At 48.9% G+C, this 18,132-nt stretch overlaps 1 protein-coding gene across 1 annotated transcript in view; it reads left to right on the forward strand.

The window, feature by feature from the left end:
* The window catches only part of Tmem163 (transmembrane protein 163), a 181,475-nt gene extending 163,720 nt beyond the window's left edge, over positions 1-17,755 (forward strand). The window contains exons 6-8 of the mRNA XM_050161476.1: positions 7,137-7,248; positions 13,488-13,629; positions 16,963-17,755. Coding sequence (XP_050017433.1) covers positions 7,137-7,248; positions 13,488-13,629; positions 16,963-17,023 — 315 coding nt within the window. The 3' untranslated portion in view covers positions 17,024-17,755. The remainder of the gene's footprint in view (positions 1-7,136; positions 7,249-13,487; positions 13,630-16,962) is intronic.
* The last annotated feature ends 377 nt before the right edge of the window (positions 17,756-18,132 follow it).

Genomic DNA, 18,132 nt, shown 5'->3' on the forward strand with positions numbered 1-18,132 from the left:
GTCCCAGGATAGCTGCGAATGTGGCCCAACACAAAACTCAGATGACACATAGTGTTGCATGTTGGCCGTCCTTGACTATGTATGGAAACATGTGAAGAAGATGAGAATCATGGAGAAGATGCGATCAGATGTCCTTACTCTGTGCTGATGGGCGGGATATTGGGTGAGCGTGGCATGGTGAGAGAGGGTAAGTTCCATGTTGTACATCAGGTTGGAAGAGGTGGAGTTGCGTGGAGATATCCTGACGGCCAAGGTCATTAGACCGACTAAGAGCCTGTTGTCGCTCCTGCAGGAGGCAGTACAGTCAAGCCTCCACCTCTGCTCATTTCTCTCTGGCGTTTGCTTCTGGTCTCCTAAATAGGGAACAGCGTTAGATCCCATGAGGGTTAATCTTGGTTGTCAGATTGATTGTATCTGGAATTGATCTTTGGGCAGCACTGTGAGGGAGTCTCCAAGAAGAGTTAATAGAGACGGAAGGCCCTCTCTCGGAATGGGTGGTCACCTCCTTGCCTTCACTTGTTGCTGTTAGGTGCCTTTGTCCCATCGTCACTGCTGCCCCTGTCCTTCCCCACTATCAGAACTCAGCTTCTTCAGCTTCCCAAAGTAGACCGAAGACAGGCTGCTTTTAGGAGTCTTCCAGGCCTTCAACACCAGATCGGGACTGCTGGGGCATGGACTGAGCAGCTGCTGGGTTCTCAGTCTTACACGTGAATATCAGGTGCATATGGCCACTGCTGGCCTGGCCACTGCCAATTTAATTTATATACATGTGTGTATATGTATATATAGTGTAAATTATATACATGTGTGTATATACATATATGTATGTAATTTATATGTATATATATATGCATGTGTGTGTATATATAATCATTTCTCTTCCTCTGGAGAACCTACAGACCCTATGAGCTGTCCTCCTATTTGTTAGCTCCTTGTAGTAACAATTTTTCCACTGGGAACATAATGGAAAACTGCTTTACGCATGAGGAGCCTGGGTGGAATTACTAAAACAAAAAATAAAACAAAACAAAAATGAAAAAAAAAAAAACATTTTGTGGCAAGAGCTGAGACCAGTAGATTGAGTATCAGGACCACACAAGACAAGACACTGAAACCTGCAACCTCGTGCAGGAATCTCAAAACCACACTGATAAAAGAATTTAGAGCCAGGCAGTGGTGGCCCATACCTTTAGCCCCAGCACTCAGGAGGCAGAGGCAGGCGGATGTCTGTGAGTTCGAGGCCAGCCTGGTCTACAGGGCAAGTTCTAGGACAGCCAGGTTACACAAAGAAACCCTGTCTTGAAAAATCAAAAAGAAAAAGAAAAAATAATTCAGACTGAAACTTGCTTACTGTGTGGCCAACTGTATAAAATCCAAGATCAGGAGAAATTAATATATAGGCTTGAAATCATAAAGCAATTATAATTGCTCCCAGGGACTGAGTTGGGGACATGAGGGAACTCTCTGGGTGTTGTGGTGAGGTTTATTTGTATTTTACCACTGACACAATCAGATTCAATCTCCAAAATCTTTATATTAAAGTGTTTTATTATACTTTGATTTATTTAGTGCAGGGTGGGGTATGTGTGCCACAGAGAGAACATGGAGTTCAGGAATGTCTTGAGGGAGTCCTTTCCTCTTATGGGTCTGGAATTGAATTCGGAGAGGGTCAGACTTGACACCAAGTGCCTTTACTTGCAAGAGACCAAAACAGGGTGATCCCTGTGAGTTCCAAGCTAGCCTGGGCTACATAGTGAGTTCTTGGCCAACCTGAGCTATATTAGTGTAATTTCCAGAGCAGCCTGGCTACACCCTGAGACCCTGTATTGTTTACTTTTCTTGTTGTGACAACACGTGTTATAAGAAGCAGCTTAAGGAAGGAAGGGCTTTTTCTGGCTCACGGTTCAAGAGGAACGCAGACCACCACAGTAGTGAAGGCGTGGTGGCAGGAGTGGGAGGTGACTGGTCACAGTGTAGCTGCAGTCAGGAAGCAGAGTGAAGACAGAAAAGTAGGACCATGCCAGAAAACCTGAAGGCCGCCCCCTGGTGACCCATTTCCTCCAGCAAGGACTGGTGTCAAAGATTCCAACAATGTCCCAAACAGCACCACCAGCCAGGGACCAATATGCTCAAATGCACGACCCTATGGGGGGCTATTTCCACTTGACAGCAAAACCATCCGAAGATAAGAAGGATTGCATTCAGGACCACCTGGTTGAGGAGGTGTTGTTTTCAGAGAGAAGGGTGACGATGGAAGGGCATAAAGACACACCGAGCTTCCAGGCAGGCAGAGGAGCCTATACAAAGATGGGATAGGAACACACAGTATCCATACTGAGGGACCAGAAGGAGGTCAGCATGACTCCGGCAGAATTAAAATAGCAGGTGAAGGCCGAGGGGTCAGCTCCATCCGGTAGCTTTGGCTGGCCTGGGATCCTCTGATCTGTTGTGGAAATAGAGAATTCTATCTCATGGGGACTTTGATTTATCAGCCCACATGCTGTTAGCTGATGCAATGCTGGGGCCTGGCATCTCCCAGGAGAAAAACTCACTGGAGAACCTGGTCTGACTGGCAAGGTCCTTAACCTCGCACGCACACAATGACAGATGTCACACGTCAGCACTAGAATCCTCACCTAGCTCAGGTTTTACAGCTCCTCTCTAATTGCCTTTGAGTCTTAAAAAAAAAAAAGAGCTGTAATTTTCTCCACCTTCTAGTCTGGGCCAAAAAATCGAAGGGGTAGGTAGCTTTTGTTAGACTGTGAGGGAGAGCCAGTGGATGTGAACTTGGAGTACAGGTCTTAGCCAGTGGGTTGAGGTCACCCCCACCCCACCCCTGCTCTCCAAGCCTGTTTCCTTAGTGCAGCATGAAGTGGCTTCTCCCTAGGGCTGGGTCCAACTCTGCTGCTGTGTGAGGTCATGGATCCCTCTTCACCGCAGGAGGGAGGCTTTCTCCTCTGGTGTGGTCACATGTGGAACTCAGACTGTTTCCCTGATTCATTCTGCTAGGTGAGATGGGGTTAATCTTGACCTAGATTGGAGTGTAGGATTCAAAGCTTTGTATGGATGTGTCTGTGTGCATGTTTGTGTGTGTGCAGGTATATGTCTGTGGTGTGTGCCTTTGTGTGTATACAAGTAGAAGACGGAACAACTGTCTACCTTATTTTTTGAGGCAGAGTTTCTCACTGAACCTGTAACTCACCCATTAGGCTAGGTTGTTTGGCCCATGAGTCCTAGGGACCCACCTGTCTCTATCCACTTCCTTGGCACTGGGATTGTGAGGGCATGCCACAATGCCAGCTTTTTCATGCAGATTCTGAGGGTGGAAACCAGGTCCTCATGCTTGCAAGGGGAACACACCACAGACTGGGCTACCACCTAGCCGAAACATGCGTTCAGCATCTAGAATCTTCCAAGTTCTTGGATTCCTCCACCAGCTGTTGGTCCTGCCAAGCTAAGGTGTTGTTTTTCACAGTTTGGGACCAGTAAAATTGGAAAATTAGAGTCTGTCCATTATTAGCTCTTCACAAAGACATGCCACTCACGTGGACTGATCAACAGCCACTGTCACATGCAGTCTGAAAGACAAGAGGCATTTGAGGGCAGATGAGGTGGCTTCTTGTAAGATGTCCTTCAGCATGGGTCAGGCACTGCCCTAGTTTGGTTTCTGATGCTCTGATAAAACACCTTGACCAAAAGTAATTTAGGGGAGAAAGGGTCTCTTGGCTTGACATTCTGGGTCATATCACAGTCCACCACTGAGGGAAGTCAAGAGAAGAACTCAAGCAGGAATCATACATAGAAGAAGGCTCTCTTGGTTATCTTGCTTCTTTCTCTTCCCCGCCATCTCCATCTCTTTCTATTCCCTGTCTCCCTACCCATGAGCACACACACACACACACACACACACACACACACACACACTTTCTCAGTTGAGGTTCCCTCTTGTGGCTCTAGGTTGTATCAAGTTGAGAATAAATTGAGTACACACAGAGGCTAGAGAAACGGTTTGGTGGCTGATAGCATGGATGGCCCCCACAGGACGTGGGTTCAGTCCCCTTGCACCTGTGTAGTGACTTACAGCTACCTATAACTCCAGTTCCGGGGGATCCAATGCCTTCTCAGGCCTCTGCAGACACTAGGCACAGGCGTACATATGCAGAGAGCAAAACCAAACCAAACCAAAACCAAAACAGCAAACAGTTGAGGGGCACAGATACTATCTCAGACCATTTGGGCTACTGCCACAGAGTGCCATGGACTAGGGTTCCGTCTGCAAGCAATGCTTGCTTAGTACAGTCCTGGAGGTAGGGAAGGCAAGATGCCAGCCTTGTCTTCTTGCCTTGTCCCCACTCAAGGGGGTTTTCTGAGGTCTCTTTGTAAGAGGGCCACTACTCCTGTATGTGGTGGTAATACTGATTGTCACCATGGCAGTATCTACAACAGTGGTTCTCAACTTTCCTAACGCTATGGCCACTTAACACAGTTCCTCATGCCGTGGTGACCCCCAGCCATAAAATTTCCTAGCTACTTCATAATTATAATTTTTCTATTGTTATGAATCATAATGCAAATATCTGTTTTCTGATGGTCTTAGGTGACCCCTGTGAAAGGGTCATTCAGCCCCAAAGCAGTCATGCCCCACAGGCTGAGAAACACTGATATACACTCACATTAGAGAGAAGCCTCTAGGCACACCTGTGAGGGATTATTTAGATTTTTTTTTTTTTTTTTTGCCCTTCATGAGGGATTCTCATGACTAGACTCCTCTTTCTGAGGCAGACCGTTGATGGAGCCACTCATGTGCAGGTGACCACAGCTCCTGAGAGTGCTGTGTGGGTCCTGACTAGGGAGTCTCAGCCTGTGACCAAGCATCCTAGGTTGCTTACCAATAATGGAGATTTACTACTCATGCTTCTGGGATTGGAAATCCAAGGATCAAGGTACCGATTCTTTGGCATCTTGTGATGACTTGCTTCCTGGTTCAAAGATGGCTGACTTTTCTGTGTCCTCATGTGGACAAGAATTAGAGGTCACAGTTCCGTGAGATGGATTATTTGAAGATAATTATAAATCTGAAAATGTTTTAGCTCAGTGTTTCATGTTTGTAGATGTAGGTTTGTATGTGTATGCATTCATATGTGTGCAAGTGTACGTGGTGTGTGTGTGTGTGTGTGTGTGTATTGGTCTGGGCCTGTTGATTAGATCGATCCTTCTGGCCAGTGAGCCCCAGAGATCCAGCTGTCTCTGCCTCCCCAGGTCTGGGATTGCATTGTACCTGGCTTGTTTTTTGTTGGTTCTGAAGATCAAACTCAGACCATCCACTTGAGGGGATAACACTTCAAGCAACACCCCCCACCTGTGGACACTTCAGAGCCATGAAGAATCTGTGTGCAGAGGGTTCATGTTCCCCACGTGTCCCCGTATTATCATCTCACAACCCCAGTGTGTCCTCCCCACGATGGGCTCATAACGCTACAGACAAAGTCATGGATGCAGTTTTAATGTCCCAGTTTTTCCACTGATGCTTTTAGTCCCTGAACCTACCTCAAATGCCATGCTAGATTTAATTACCAAACCTCCCAGTGTTCAGTCGGTGACAGGTTCCAGATGTACCTTTGATATGTGGGAAATGAAGGTCAGGTGTTTTCTAAGCGATAATTTAGTTTAGGGTTGCTTGATAGTCTTCGCATTAAATGGAGGCCATGGTTTTGGGGTGAGTCACGGCAGAGGCACAGTCCCATCTCCTCATAGGATGTGTGGTATCACGACTCATGTTAGTCTCCATTACTCGTCCGGGCAGAGTCTGGTGAGTTAAAGCCCGCTAGTGCTACCATCCCCCATTTCTTTCATTTTTTATTACATTTTAAACTTAGAGTGTGTGCGCGCGCGTGCATGCACTTGAGTGTGCATGTATGTGCCACAGCATGGGTGGAAGACCACGGACAACTTGGGCAGCCAGTTCTCCTTTTACCACATGGGCCCCAGGGATTGAGCTCATGCCAGCAGGCCTGGCAGCAAGCATCCTCACCCACCAAGCCATCTCAGCTGCCTCCGTTTCCCTTCCCTGTGTTGGAACTGCTAGTCTTGAGGCTCTAAGTCCAGCCCAGGTTCCAGGAGAGCTGGTGATGCTGGGGTCGTTGGTCTTCCTAGGAGGACGAGTAGATAAGAATTTGTGAGCGCATACAGTTGGAGCTGCTGCTGTCAATGGTGGGCGATTGCGGGACGGGGGCGGAGATGCTTTCACGTTGTATAGAAACCCCAAGTCCAGAGAGATAATTTTTTTAAAAAAATTATTTAGTTTAGTTTCAGTCCTGGCAAGGCAAGCTGTCTCCTTTGTCCCTGCGTCTGTCACTAGGATAGCGATTTTATTAATAAACTGCTAAAGGGTGATCCTATTTCTCTCTAAATATCCACTCCCGTGTTGAATTTCTGCTGGCAGTTGCATTTTAATCCCGGAGAACCTGGAGGCTGTGTCTCAGGGGAGCAACGCGTGGGAGCTCAAAGGGGATCTCGAGGGGCCTGATGTCAGGACATAGCAATGAAGACGCCAGCCTTGAACATGTGACTCACCGTTTGCTTGCAAAAGTTAATGCCGCACCTACAGGAAGTGTGAAAATCACGTCAACAGTGGACTATTTTTAGGCACCATTTTTTCCCACCTTGAAGATTATCTTTGAAATCTCAATTGTGTGAATGAAAAAAAAAAACCACATAGGGTTTTAAGCATCTCTAGAGAGAAAGGATCCTGTGGCTAAACCAGTTTGTTCTGTGAGGAAGGGTTCTTGGGCAGTGACGTGGTCCCCAAATTCTCAGTTGCCTGCTTTGTGAATTCTCTAGAGAATACTACTTAGACATCATTCTTGGCATTATAACCAATCCTGTAACAATCAATGATTGCTGTGTGTTTTAGCAGAACTGCAGGCAGGGGGAATACATAATGGCTTTGTAAATATTAGTCTGGCTATTTTTAATAATCCTTTCTCAACTCCAGGCGCACAGGTGACCACCTGCAGTATACTGCCACCTGGCGGCAGCGTGTCTGACCCATCCTTTATACTTTACACAGTGCTGGTGGGAAAGATGATTGCGCTAGCGAGAGATGACTTGTCAAAATCTGGAATGCTCTCTTCTAGGATGACTTCCTGTTCAGTGTCTCCATTTTAAGTGGGATCCTCTGCAGCGTCCTGGCTGTGCTGAAGTTTATGCTGGGGAAGGTCTTGACAAGCAGAGCTCTCATCACAGATGGTGAGTCGTGCAGGCGTTTCTTGTCTGAGGGCTGAGCTCTGAGCCAGGGCAGGTGCCTCTGGATGCTGGTAGATGCTGGTCTTGCATGTGAACTCGACAACACGGGGAACCATTTACCACCAGCTCTATTTTCCAAACTTCTTACTTTGTGATTCTTGGAGCTCTCACGCCAAAGCAGGCGTCTACCACCCTAAGTTTAATCATATAAAACAGAGCAGGAATGACTGGGTTTCTTTTTTTGGTTTTTCCAGACAGGGTTTCTCTGTAGCTTTGGAGCCTGTCCTGGAACTAGCTCTTGTAGACCAGGCTGGTCTCGAACTCACAGAGATCCGCCCGCCTCTGCCTCCCGAGTGCTGGGATTAAAGGTGTGTGCCATCACCGCCCGGCACGACTGGGTTTCTTTTGTATGGAGCTCAGGCTGGCCTTGGACTTTCCTTTCTCCTATTTAGCCTCCCATGTATGGGGATTACAGATGTGTCCCACTAGGCCTGGCCCTTTATTGTCTTAAGGAAAGAACTAGAGCTAGGGACATAACCAGTTCATAGAGTGCTTGCCTAGCACGCACAAGCCTTGGGGGTTCAAGACTCAGTAGAGTATTGTCTGGGTATAGTGGTGCACACCTGCCATCCAGCACTAGAGACGTGGAGGTAGGAAGGCCATAAGTTCAAGGTTACCCTTGTCTTCATAGTAAGTTCAAGGCCAGCACAGGCTACATGAAACCTTGCCTCACAACGCAAACAAGACATCGGTCAAATTTATTTAAACTGAAGGATTGTAGGCTGAGACTGTTTTTCTCTGAGGATGTATTTGTGGCCCGGGTTCTTCAAGCAGAAGATAACAGAGCCTGGTGGGGCCTTGGTCTCTCTAAGCTGTGGATTCTGTGTCTCCCCAATCTGTGTTTCACCACCTGGTGCCTGGGGTGGGGGTGGGCCCCAGAGTAGTCAGAAGGGCCTGCTAGGCTCCTAGGATGGGGACAGCCCAGGCACTCCCACTATCATTTCCAAGGTAGACCTATCAGTCCCCAGGCTCTGCTGGCTTGCAGAGGCCTGGGGTCTGTATGCCTTCTGCTGCCCCCACCTCCGCTGCGATGAAGCCTGAAGCCTGAGCATGAACTCAGTGGTCAGAGCCACCCCCAGACCTGTCCATGATCACAAAGACCACCTATGGCTGTGACAAGACACCCCAACCAATCCAACTTAGGGGGAAAGAGTTTATTTGGCTCATACTCCCAGGGCTCATCCCATCATTTCAGGTAATCAGGAAAGGGATTTGAAGGAGTTCAACATATCCACAGTCAAGGGCAGAGAGAATGAACGTGTGCTTGCTTGTTAGTGATTGGCTAGCTTTTCCACTCAGCTACAGCCCGGTGCCCAAATCCAGAGGCCGGTGCTGCCCCCTTCAGGTGTTATTCCCACAGCAATTAAGTCAATAGGGACAATTCTCCAAACCCACAGGCCAACCTGACCTAGGCAATCCCTCATTGAGACTCTCTCGCCCCTTGATGCTTGACTGTGTCAAGTTGACAACGACCATCGTTAGAGTATGACCTCATCTCTCTGGACTGATGGGCCCCGCGCCTGTGTATGTGGTTTTCCTTTATCCTCAGAGCTGCTCCATACTCAGATCTGTGATTAGGCTTCCCTGAACTTGCGACTTCCCACCACTGTACTGAGTGTCCCGCTGTGTTGCACATACACGGAGAGGCCGAAGGACAGTCGTGGTCATTGTTCCTCAGTCACTGTCCTCCTTGGCTTGTGACTTGGTCTCTCATCAAGTAGACCAGACAAGCTGGTTAGTGAGCCCAGAATCCACCTCTCTCTCCCTCCCCAGAGCTGGGATTACACATGCATGCCACGATGCCTGGCTCTTTGGTTTGTTTTGTTTTACATCGATTCTGGGGAATAGAACTCAAGTCTCCATTTACAGGCCGAGCTATCTCCTCTGCTCCCTCTGAGCTTGATTTCCTACCTAAGCGGATGTGTCCATCATGCTCAAACTGGAAGGAAACTCCAAAGAAAAGTCAGTATGTGGAGCGAAAGTATTCGATCTCAAGCAGATGACTGCTGATTGGCTTCCTCCAGGAAAAGGGGTTCCTACCAGCTGGAAAAGGGCTCTGGAAGTTAGTGGGGGCAGATCCCAGGGAATGAATGTTCCCCGGACAGAAAGACAGAAACATGGCTATTTTATCAAATATTTAAGTAGTTGGGAGACATGACTAATGCATTCTGAAGGCCCTTCTGGGTGTCTTGAGTGGGGAGCAGAAGGGAGGGAAGTGGCCACTGAAGTGGGGACAGGGTTCTGGGGAGGCAAGGAGGTGGCCGCAAGAAATGGTTCGAGAGAATGACCCGCCATGAATAATGGCAGCAGACCCCTTCTTCTACAAGGGGGTGTCTCTGGCAGATGGAGCTATAGTAATTACAGCCATCTCCTCATTGTGCAGTCCAGAATCTGGGCTCCAGTTGTTCATTAGGTTTAGGGAGCTACCTGCAACCCTTTCTTCTCTCTTTGGAAGCAGAGTGGGGTCAGGATTGAGGATCCCTGGCTATTCTTATTGTTGGGGGTCCATTTTTTCAGTTATGAGAAGACAATATACTGCTCCATTCTGCCACCCTCAGTAGCCTGAGGCATTTTCTTAGACTTTTAGGGACTTTAGTCCCGGCCACTTGGGATTGATGGCTTTGATGCTGGAAAGAATTTCAGAAGTAGCTGCTGTAGTAAAGTGGACTTGGTTGGCTTATTAAAAATATTTTAATATAGGCTTCCAAGAAGGTGCTCAGAAGACAGTAGACACAGCCACACGAGGAGAGGGTGCCTCTCAGGGGAGAATATGGGAAGTAAGATGTACCCCAGTGTGGGTGTGAAGTCCTCAGGGCACAGCAAGTGATTAGCTGTCATAGCATTGGCCATTAGACCCTTCTGGTGTCTCTCAAGTTCCATTTCAAAGGTTGCTAAGAACTCTCTCTCTCTCTCTCTCTCTCTCTCTCTCTCTCTCTCTCTCCCTCCCTCCCTCCCTCCCTCCCTCCCTCTCTCTCTCTCTCTCTCTCTCTCTCTCTCTCTCTCTCTCTCGCGCGCGCGCACACACACACACACACACACACACACATTTTCCTTCTCTTTTCCAACCTTCTGGAGATCCCTTGGATGGGACAATATCTTGATAAGGGGAAGCTAGGAGCCATGAGGTGACACAGAGGGTTAGTACGTGCTCTTTCCCTGAAATGGGCTTTCTGGTGAGATTCCCAGAAAATTTTAGCCTTGTGACTAAGATGGGAGAGAAACCTTAAGTAGCTGTCAGTTACTAGGAGATTCTTGCTTGTCTGCTGGTGAGTGGACTTAGCTAGATGCCTGGGGAGGGGCTTCTTTCTCTTTTTGTCCTCCCTCCCCCGCTAAACTTTACCTACATTTCTATCTTGCCTCACTTTGGTGCATGCCCTGTGGCTGTTCCTCTGGTTGAGGCAGAGCCAAAAATCTTCTCTCCCAACAGAGACCAGAAGTGACATTCTAGACCCTTATCCTATGAGCTAGAAAGCCCCTGACTTGTTCCCATGATGTCAATGCATCCTGGACTGGAGCTCTGTGGGAGCTGGGCCCCGCTGGCTCAGCCGGCTGGGTCCTTGGTGTGTGTGTTGCATGGGGGACAAGTGTCTTGGCATTCAAGAAGCAGGTCTTCAGGGGAAAGTGACAGCAGCTAGTGGGGGGTGGAGGCAGGGGGTGGGGGAAACGGCCGGCATCTTCTTCGTGCACCTTGGAGGCTCTTGGTCCAGCTGGTTGGTTGCTGTAGACATCCAGTAAGCATGTAAACATGCCCTCAGACAGAAGCCAGGAATGTAGCTCTGTTAGTAGGAGTGCTCACCTGAATGAGTAGAGATCTGGATTCCATTCCCAGTACCTACTAAATCACCTACTAAACCGGGCATGGTGGTATAAGCCTGTAATCCCAGCGCTCAGGAGGAGGGCCGGAGGATGGGCAGTTCAGGCTCATTCTCGGTGAGTGTGAGGCCATTCTGGACTGCAAGACTAAAATAGCCCTGAGCACAAATGAGTAATCAAAGTAAGACAACTATGCAAGAGGCCACCTTGTGGAAGTTTCCAGTAAGGGCTGGCAGTCTGAAGGAATCAGGGAACCCCCTGAGAAGAGCGGCCAGATGTCTCATTCCTTTCCAACTTGAAAACACTTGGAACCTCTGTGAAAATCCTTATCAGACTGTTCGGCATGGAATTAAAGATTACACAGACCAATTAGTTACACAGATTCTAATCTAGTCGAGAAAGTCAGGTCAATGGCATCTCCAGTCAGCATGGCCCCCACTCTTCTGTGCTGTCAAGCCAGCCACAGGGTTTATTCTGTAGAACATCTCTGAGGTTAGAAGTGAGGACACAAACCTGGGTCTGGTGAGTGACTGCCAGAGACTGGTGTGTGTGTGTGTGGGCACTTGAGAACTTTCAGGACCCTGTGATCGCAGTCTTGGCAGCCGGGGCAGAAGCAGAGGCAGGGACAGGGACAGAGGCAGGGGCAGAGGCAGAGGCAGAGGCAGTGGCAAAGGCAGGAACAGGGGCAGGGACAGAGGCAGAAGCAAGAGCAGAAGCAGAGGCAGGGGCAGAGGTAGAGGCAAGCTAGGCAGCCCAGCTAGCTCCAGGTTCAGTGACTGTCTTGAAAAACAGGATAGAATGTGATATGAGAATGACTGCTGAGGGTGACCTCTTCTCTCTCTCTCTCTCTCTCTCTCTCTCTCTCTCTCACACACACACACACACACACACACACACACACACACACACGGGGCAGAGGGCTGTGAGACAGTCTGGAATCAGTCCCTAGTCCCTGTCTGTGAAAGAGAAGACACTAAGAGTCAGGCTATGTCACAAGCAGAGGACACCCCCCCCCCCCCCAAGCCTCAAGCTGAGTTGGCCTCAGCGGCTCACCAGGGAGGCTTTGGACAGCTGTCCGTGGTGCTGACTGATGTGGGCTGGATCAGTGGAACTATGTGGACATCTAGTGGCTGCCTGGGGAACTTCTTCTCCTCTCCTTTTATGAGCAGTGCAGCAAGGCTGTCCTCCCCGCAACACACACACTACAGGGACAGCTGAGGTCACACCACACACCCTCCTTTCCTCTCCCCAGTCTTGTGGCCAGTCACTAATTATTACAGCACCATCAGCACCCTGTTCTGGGATATGAGAGACGGCAAGGAATGGGACAGAACTTCTGCCTCCCAGCTTAGTTTTCTAGTGGGAGATGGCAAAATACAAACGTCAGAAATACCACGCTAGGGAGGAAAGAACCATGAGAGAAACAAACTGAGGACAAGGAGGCAGGTGGGGCAGTCTGTAGAGAGAAGGAGTGTGGGCACTGCGCCCCCTGCTGGGAGTGGAGGGAAGCAACAGGCATGGGAAGGCCCAAACAAGGAGCTCTTCCACTAAATTCAAGACCCCATGGAGGAGGTGGAATGGTTGGCAGTGGGGTGTGACTAGAAATAGAGGTGTCTTTCTGCTTTATATTTTTTGTTACCACACCCCACCCAAGTGTGTGTAGACACACATACATATTATTATGTGTGAGTGTTTGTGTGTGCCAGGGCATGCCTGTAGAGGTCAGAGGACAACATTAGGTGTTGGTTCTCACCTCTCACCTTGTTTGAGACAGTGTCTCTTGTTTGCCACTGGCCAGCGAGCTTCCAGGATGAGTCAGCTGTCACTGTGTCCCATCTTGCCACAGGAATGCTCACAGACTCACAGACCCATGCCAGTGTGTCTGGCTGGTCATCTCTGCTGGGGGTGCACACCATCTGAGCCACCTCCCTAGCCCGCGGAAATAAGTCTTTAAACTGTTGTTCAGACAGCCTGCAGCCTGAGAAGACAGTGGCTTCACAGCCCAGAGGTGTGCCTCCCATCTCATCTCCAGCGGGCAAGCTATACAGGGAGAGGAAGCAAAGGCAGCCAGGCATTCATTCCGTGGAGTCTCGCCCACTGGGCTCTGTTTCTCCTTCATCATTTTTCCTCTCTCTGTGTAGCGTGGAGGAAACCTCCCCACTAAGAGCCTTGGATTCCTCCTGAGCCAGCTGTTTGGATGGCATCCAGATTGGAGGTTAACTCAGAACAAACAATCCATTAGCAGTGTGTATGTGCAGGTTCCTTCTACAGAATGAAGCCTGTTATGTTCGTCTGTAGTCTGTAGACTTGATCGCCTAGATTGTGAAATGTCCACTTCACATTGGTATGTGATCTGTCTTCTTTTGCAGGGTTCAACTCCCTTGTCGGGGGAGTGATGGGCTTCTCCATCCTCCTGAGTGCCGAAGTGTTCAAACACAACGCCAAAGTCTGGTACCTGGATGGCAGCATCGGTGTCCTGATCGGCCTCACCATCTTTGCCTATGGGGTCAAGTACGGCTCTGCTTTTAATCTTTGATCACCCAGGGGGCGGGGATGCTCTGAAAACCCTTCTTTCCCCCATCCCTTTTCCAGCCAGGAGATGAAGGAAGGGTCTGATGTTTTATTCCTTTGTGCCTCGGGCATGAGTGCTGTGTTTGCTATTCCTGGGGAAATGTGAGCAAACATCTCCCCACCCCAAACAGGGCACCAGAATTGGACCGAAGTGCCGGTCCCATCCATGTCTCGCTTGGTGCAGGTTCTTGGGCTTATTCACAGGAGCACGGATGAGGAGCTACTTAGAGGCATGCAGGTTTTCTAGTTGACTTTCTAGTGCTGTGATCCACACCATGACCAAAAGCAGCTTGGGGAGGGAAGGGTTTATTTATTTATTTTTTAAGTTTTTCTTTTTCTTTCTTCCTTTTTTTTTTTTTTTTTTTCTTTTTGTATTTTTTCGAGACAGGGTTTCTCCGTAGCTTTTGGTTCCTGTCCTGGAACTAGCTCTTGTAGACCAGGCTGGCCTCGAACTCACAGAGATCTCTGCCTCTGCCTCCCGAGTGCTGGGATTAAAGGTGTGTGCCACCACTGCCCGGCTCTCTTTTTTTTTTTTTTTAAAAAAAAAGATTTATTTGTTAAGCATAAAATGTACTGCTGGCAAGGTGGTTGTGAGCCCCCATGTGGTTGCTGGGAATTGAACTTGGGACCTCTGGAAGAGCAGCCAGTGCTCTTACCCTCTGAGTCATCTCTCCAGCCCAGAAGGGTTTATTTAATCTTGTACTTCTGCATCACAGCAATCAATGGGGGCGATCAGGGCAGGGACTCAAAGCAGAAACCTGGAGGCAGGAGCTGAAGCAGAGGCCATGGGGGGTGCTGCTTACTGGCTTGCTCCAACATGGCTTTCTCAGCTTGCTTTCTTACAGAACCTAAGACAACCTGCCCAGGGTGGATGGCATGCCTACAAAGGGCCGGGCCATCCCATATTAATCATTAATCTAGAAAATACCCCTACACACTTCCCTACAGGTCAACCTGAGGGAGGCATTTTCTTAACTCAGTCTCCCTCTTCATGGATGACCCCAAATTGTGTCAAATTGACCAAGAAAATGAAACGCAGCACAGCTAACCAGCTCAGTGGGTGACCTTCAGCCAGTGCCACCAATGGAATGCCTCACCCTAGTGAGCTCCTCATAACTGCATATATGCAATAGCCTGCAGATAACATTCCTAGTCCATGTACTCCATTATATCCCATGAGGCCATGGAAGCAGCTGGGGTAGAATATGCGCAGCTGGGAGGAAGGTGTGGGGCAGGCTAGTGTGAAGGCTGGGATCTCAGGTGAGAGTCTGATGACCCATCCTGCCCCATCCTTCTCTAAGGGATGTCGACAGGCCAGCCCTTGAGGGTCGCCTGTGGGTCAGTGTCGCTGCCTTGAGTACAAAGGCGGTGGCTGTCATGCCCAGAGGACAGGGCTGCACAGCACTGACCTTTCTCACGAGATTGGAAAAGGCCTCATGGGATACAGCCTTCCCTGTTGGGTGGTCTTCTACGAGTGAAATGGGAACTCTTGGAAGAGAGAAGCCTTTTACACTTCAGACACTCATTTTCTTCTTCCTTGTTCTTTTTGTATTTATTTATTTATTATGTATACAATATTCTATCTCTGTGTGTGTCTGCAGGCCAGAAGAGGGCACCAGACCTCATTACAGATGGTTGTGAGCCACCATGTGGTTGCTGGGAACTGAACTCAGGACCTTTGGAAGAGCAGGCAATGCTCTTAACTGCTGAGCCATCTCTCCAGCCCCCTTCCTTCTTCTTTTATGCACTAAATGGCCCCCTTTCTTCCTCTACACTGTGGGTTCAGAATTATTATTACTATTATTATTGTTGTTTATTTTTAAGACAATATGTCAGGTAGTCCAGGCTGCCTCAGAGTCACTATGTAGCCAAGGATGGCTTTGAACTTCTGATCCTCTTGCCTTCATCTCCAGAATGCTATAATAAGGGTCTCCGTGATGCCCAGGTGAAGGTCATCTGAGCATCCTTCCTGTCACTTGATGCCATGTGTACTGCAGAGAATCAGAGGAGGCCAGGCAGAGGCAGCCCTAGGCTTAGCAAGGCTTTACAAAAGGGACCACTCCTGGGGCTGAAAAGATGGTTCCGTGGATAAAGGTGTTTGTAGCCAACACTGATGATCTGGGTTCAATCCCCAGGACCCATATGATTAAAGGTAGGAGAGAACTGACCTCCACAGTTGCCCTGTGGTGTGTGTGCAAATAATACACACACACACACACACACTAAAATGTAAAAAGAAAATTAAGATGGGTCTACTCCATGCAAAGGGTCACCCTGGATGGAGGCAAAGCCATCTTAGCATAGGGTCCACTTACTGAAAAAGTAGCCCAATGCCAGTCCCTGGATATGGCCTCTAAGGCTTGTCTTGTCCTTAGGGAGAATTGTTCCTGTCGAGGTGCTGTATTTTTTTTTAAAAGTTAACTGATTCCTGGCATCCACTAGGGTACTGTCCATATTTTGAGGACCTGACAAGTTCTTTTCCAAAGCAGCACCACTGTGTACATTCCCAGCAGCCATGTCTGAGGCGGTCCTTGCCAACACTTGTAACTATCTCTGGGTTTGAGGACTCAGGCATCAAAGTGAAAGAAGTGTCCCCAACACCTTACAGTGTGGACGAACTAACATGCCAGATGAACATGAAGGCCATATACTTTTGATCTGCAACTTCCAGAATAGATCCACTTGAAGAGCCGCAGAGTAGATCATTGATTGTTTGGGAAGAGATGTGGAAGACGAAGCAGGGGTGACCATTAGTGTGCACAGAGGATAAGAAGAATGTTCTGGAATTAAGACAGTGTAGATGAACACACAGCCTCACATGGGTGCAGGAAACCACTGAGCTGTCTGCTTTGAAAGGGACAGTGGCGTGGCATGCAGCAGAATTAATAACAGCTAGACTCGGGGGCGGAGGCAGCTCAGGTGGGGAAGCACAGCTATGTGAATTTGATCCCTGTGACCCACATTAAAAAGGAGAGCCAGCTGAGGTGGAGCAAGCCTGTAATTCCAGACAGGAAGAACATCGCCCAGCCACCCCGCCTAGCCTGTTTGGTGAGCTCCAGGTAAAGATGAGAGACCCTGCCGGGGAAAATCAAAGTGGACAAAAGGACAAGGTTATCTGACTTTCACAGCCCCCCCCCTCCCACGCCATGCATAAGCACACACCACCCACGCACCTGAACACACAGGAAAGGACACAGACGCACACATACACAACCTCCGTTTCCCCAAGCTCTCCTGGTATCGAGGTGACCCTGCCTGTCTTCGTTTCTGCAGGCTCCTCATCGACATGGTGCCCAGAGTGAGACAGACGCGTCACTACGAAATGTTTGAGTGAAGACGGCTGGAGGGGCGGCAGGGACGGCCCCGGGGAAGAGCGTCACCATGGCGACGAGAGGTTTCCACGAAGGCAGTTGGTGCCAATATTTAACTGCACATCCAGTTTCATTTGGGGAAGTTTTCGTTCATAGAGTCTGTCATCACGGGATGAGGTCGGCCTGGAGGCTGTGCCTGCCCTACATCCTCACCCTGTTGCCCACTGTCAAACACGTTAGGACGCTGCTGACCACGGGAAGGGCTGCCGCGCTTCCCAATCTTGAGCCGGAAGTGACGTGTTCTATTTCCTGGGGTCAAACAGTTCTTGAAAGCAGGCTTGGGTCTCTGCTTGATAAGAAGCCACCTGTGGCATTTACTGTCAGCCAAAACCAGATAGTAACTGACCGAGTCACCGCCAACCAGATAGTAGCTGACCGAGTCACCTCCCACACACGGCCAAGGCGCCTCCAGGGTCACACTCCTTTCTCCTTGCAGCAAATCCCCTCCTAACGTGAATCAACCCATTTCATACACTTTTACTAATCTTGACACTAAGCAGATTTGTTCAGAGGGAGGCCATTCTATTTTTTAAAGTATTTAGTGGCAGATGAATGAGCTTTGCATGGACAGGCTACGTAAGCACACAGCCCTTTATTCAACATCCAGATCCTGCCCATTCATGAAAACCCAGGAACCATTTTTGAGAGATGTGAAACTCTATACATTTATTTGTAATAAATAATTATAATCATTACCTGCATTCGCATATCTCTGTATGTTGTGCTAAGTGGTCCCGCTGCCTCACGGTCTGCGAGAAGTAGGTCCCTCGTCCAGAAGGGACGAGATATCCCCAGCTTACGGAACGTGAGGTGTAAGTGCTGCAGACATGTCCCCCATGCCACTGTGTTCTGTAGCTGCCACAGCCCTGCCCAGTGGAGCAGCCATGTCAGGCCAATAAAAACCTTTACAATTTGTATGGTATGGGGAGGTTGTGTGAGTGAGCTATTAGTGTTTGTGCCAACATGTAGGTAGTAAACATTGTGAGCAGGCTCTCTCTCATGCTCTCTCTCTCTGTGGAGTGTGTGTGTGTACGTGTGTGTGTGTGTGTGTGTGTGTGTGTGTGCCTTCCTC

Source organism: Alexandromys fortis, unplaced genomic scaffold (assembly GCF_014885135.2).
Source record: "Alexandromys fortis isolate MF-2015 unplaced genomic scaffold, M_Fortis_MF-2015_v1.1 scaffold_109, whole genome shotgun sequence".
NCBI lineage: Eukaryota > Metazoa > Chordata > Mammalia > Rodentia > Cricetidae > Alexandromys > Alexandromys fortis.